We start from the raw sequence: 2,500 nt of genomic DNA on the forward strand, positions 1-2,500 counted from the left end.
TCCACCCCTGTCTCAGCCCTCCCTCTGTTTCCCCTCTCCTCCTCTGTCATTGTCTGCTTTCTCTCATCCCCCTCTCCTTCCCTCCCCCATCCTTCCCTCCCCCCATCCTTCCCTCCCCCTCTCCTTCCCTCCCCCCATCCTTCCCTTCCCCTCTCCTTCCCTCCCCCCATCCTTCCCTCCCCCTCTCCTTCCCTCCCCCCATCCTTCCCTCCCCCTCTCCTTCCCTCCCCCTCTCCTTCCCTCCCCCCATCCTTCCCTCCCCCTCTCCTTCCCTCCCCCTCTCCTTCCCTCCCCCTCTCCTTGTCTTTCCTCTGTTTTCTCTTTCCACCTTTCCTCTTGTGTGTCTCATCAGTCCTGTTACTGTGTCCTTACTGGGTCTCATCAGTCCTGTTACTGTGTCCCTACTGGGTCTCATCTGGATGTTGTTGTTGTTGTTGTTGTTCCAGCTGTGGTCCTCTGTGGCTCCGTTGGTCGAGGTAAAGCGTCAGCTAAAAGGCATATGTTCTGATTATTACAGGCCTGTAGTGATGACCTCACTTAACCTTTGACCTGCTGGCTGTCTTGTGGTGTCTTACAGTCAGCTGATCGGGTGTGTCTGTCAATCAAACCCACTCTGATTGGTTCAAATCTGTTTGTGTATGTTGACAGACTCCTGGTGGGCGCGCCCAATGAGAGAGCAGAGGCCACCGTGGCAGCCAATCACACGGGAGACGTGTACTCCTGCCCCATCAACACTGACCAATCAGACTGCACCAGGATGAATCTGATTGGCTCAGGTAGGAAACGTGTTGATACATAACTGGGACCTGGTCAGGTGACACAGAAATACATCACCTAGACCAGATGTTGATGATGTTGATGTTGTTGATGTTGTTGTTGATGTTGTTGTTGATGTTGTTGTTGATGTTGATGTTGTTGTTGATGTTGATGTTGTTGTTGTTAATGTTGTTGTTGATGTTGATGTTGTAACATTGTTGTGCTGTTGCAGACCCAGACCTGGTGGAGGGGGAGGACAGGGTGGAGGACATGTGGCTGGGGGTGACGGTGGCCAGTCAGAGGCAACCTGGGGGACGGGTTCTGGTCAGTCTCTATCTCCTTCTGTCTGTCTCTCTCTCTGTCTCTCTACCTCCCTCTGTCTGTCTCTCTCTCTCTCTCTACCTCCCTCTGTCTGTCTCTCTCTCTCTCTCTACCTCCCTCTGTCTGTCTGTCTCTCTCTCTCTACCTCCCTCTGTCTGTCTGTCTCTCTCTCTCTCTCTACCTCCCTCTGTCTGTCTGTCTCTCTCTCTCTCTCTACCTCCCTCTGTCTGTCTGTCTCTCTCTCTCTACCTCCCTCTGTCTGTCTCTCTCTCTCTCTCTCTCTACCTCCCTCTGTCTGTCTGTCTCTCTCTCTCTCTCTACCTCCCTCTGTCTGTCTGTCTCTCTCTCTCTCTCTACCTCCCTCTGTCTGTCTGTCTCTCTCTCTCTCTCTACCTCCCTCTGTCTGTCTCTCTCTGTCTCTCTACCTCCCTCTGTCTGTCTCTCTCTCTCTCTCTACCTCCCTCTGTCTGTCTCTCTCTCTCTCTCTCTGTCTCTCTCAAAGCTGTCAATGGCTGTCATCAAATCTCCACTCGCTCCTTTCCCGCCCTCCCCCCATCCCCCCCTCCCTCCCCCCCCCCCTCCCCCTCAGACATGTGGTCATCGTTTCGTCAAGCTGTATGGCGTGCTGCAGCTGCGTCAGATGATTGGCAGGTGTTATATCCGTGGTAACGACCTGGGCTATGACCCCGGGGACATGCACTGGCAGAACCCGGACCAGGCCTGCAGCCACCTGGGGGAGATCACCGCAGAGGTCATGTGTACCATGGGCATCTCAGCCGCCATCACGGACACGGAGGTCATCGTAGGGTCGCCGGGCAGCTACGAGTGGCAAGGTCAGTTCTGGAACACACGCACACACACGCACACACACACACACACACACACACACACACACACACACACACACACACACACACACACATGCACACATGCACATGCACATGCGCACACACACACACACACACACACACACACACACACACACACACAGAAGAACCTCTAGCACACTGGCATCTTTGTTCTGTTGTTCCACGATGATTTAAGTGTGTGTGTGTGTGTGTGTGTGTGTCCAGGTAATGTCCATGTTTCATGGATGAATCCTCAGGTCCTCTACGACACCAAGAGAAGCAGCTTCCCCAACTTCCAGAACAGACGCCACATCTACATAGGTACAACCTTCTATCGATATATACAACCTTCTATCTACACCTCTATCTACATAGAAGGTTGCACCTATCTATAGATACAACCTTCTATCTATACATACAACCTTCTATCTATATATGCAACCTTCTATCTACATAGGTACAACCTTCTATCTATATATGCAACCTTCTATCTACATAGGTACAACCTTCTATCTATATATACAACCTTCTATCTACATAGGTACTACCTTCTATCTATAACCGCTCGTCTAGTT

The 2,500-nt window shown here is 51.8% G+C and overlaps 1 protein-coding gene across 1 annotated transcript in view; it reads left to right on the plus strand.

Moving 5' to 3' along the window:
- The window catches only part of LOC310809935 (integrin alpha-3-like), a gene marked incomplete at its 5' end in the record, with an annotated part of 29,604 nt that overhangs the window by 6,239 nt on the left and 20,865 nt on the right, over positions 1-2,500 (plus strand). The window contains 5 exons of the mRNA XM_083677456.1: positions 353-408; positions 649-776; positions 989-1,080; positions 1,667-1,910; positions 2,151-2,246. Of these exons, the coding sequence (XP_083533582.1) occupies positions 353-408; positions 649-776; positions 989-1,080; positions 1,667-1,910; positions 2,151-2,246 (616 nt within the window). The remainder of the gene's footprint in view (positions 1-352; positions 409-648; positions 777-988; positions 1,081-1,666; positions 1,911-2,150; positions 2,247-2,500) is intronic.

Source organism: Argentina silus, assembly GCF_951799395.1.
Source record: "Argentina silus genome assembly, chromosome: 9".
NCBI classification, from domain to species: domain Eukaryota; kingdom Metazoa; phylum Chordata; class Actinopteri; order Argentiniformes; family Argentinidae; genus Argentina; species Argentina silus.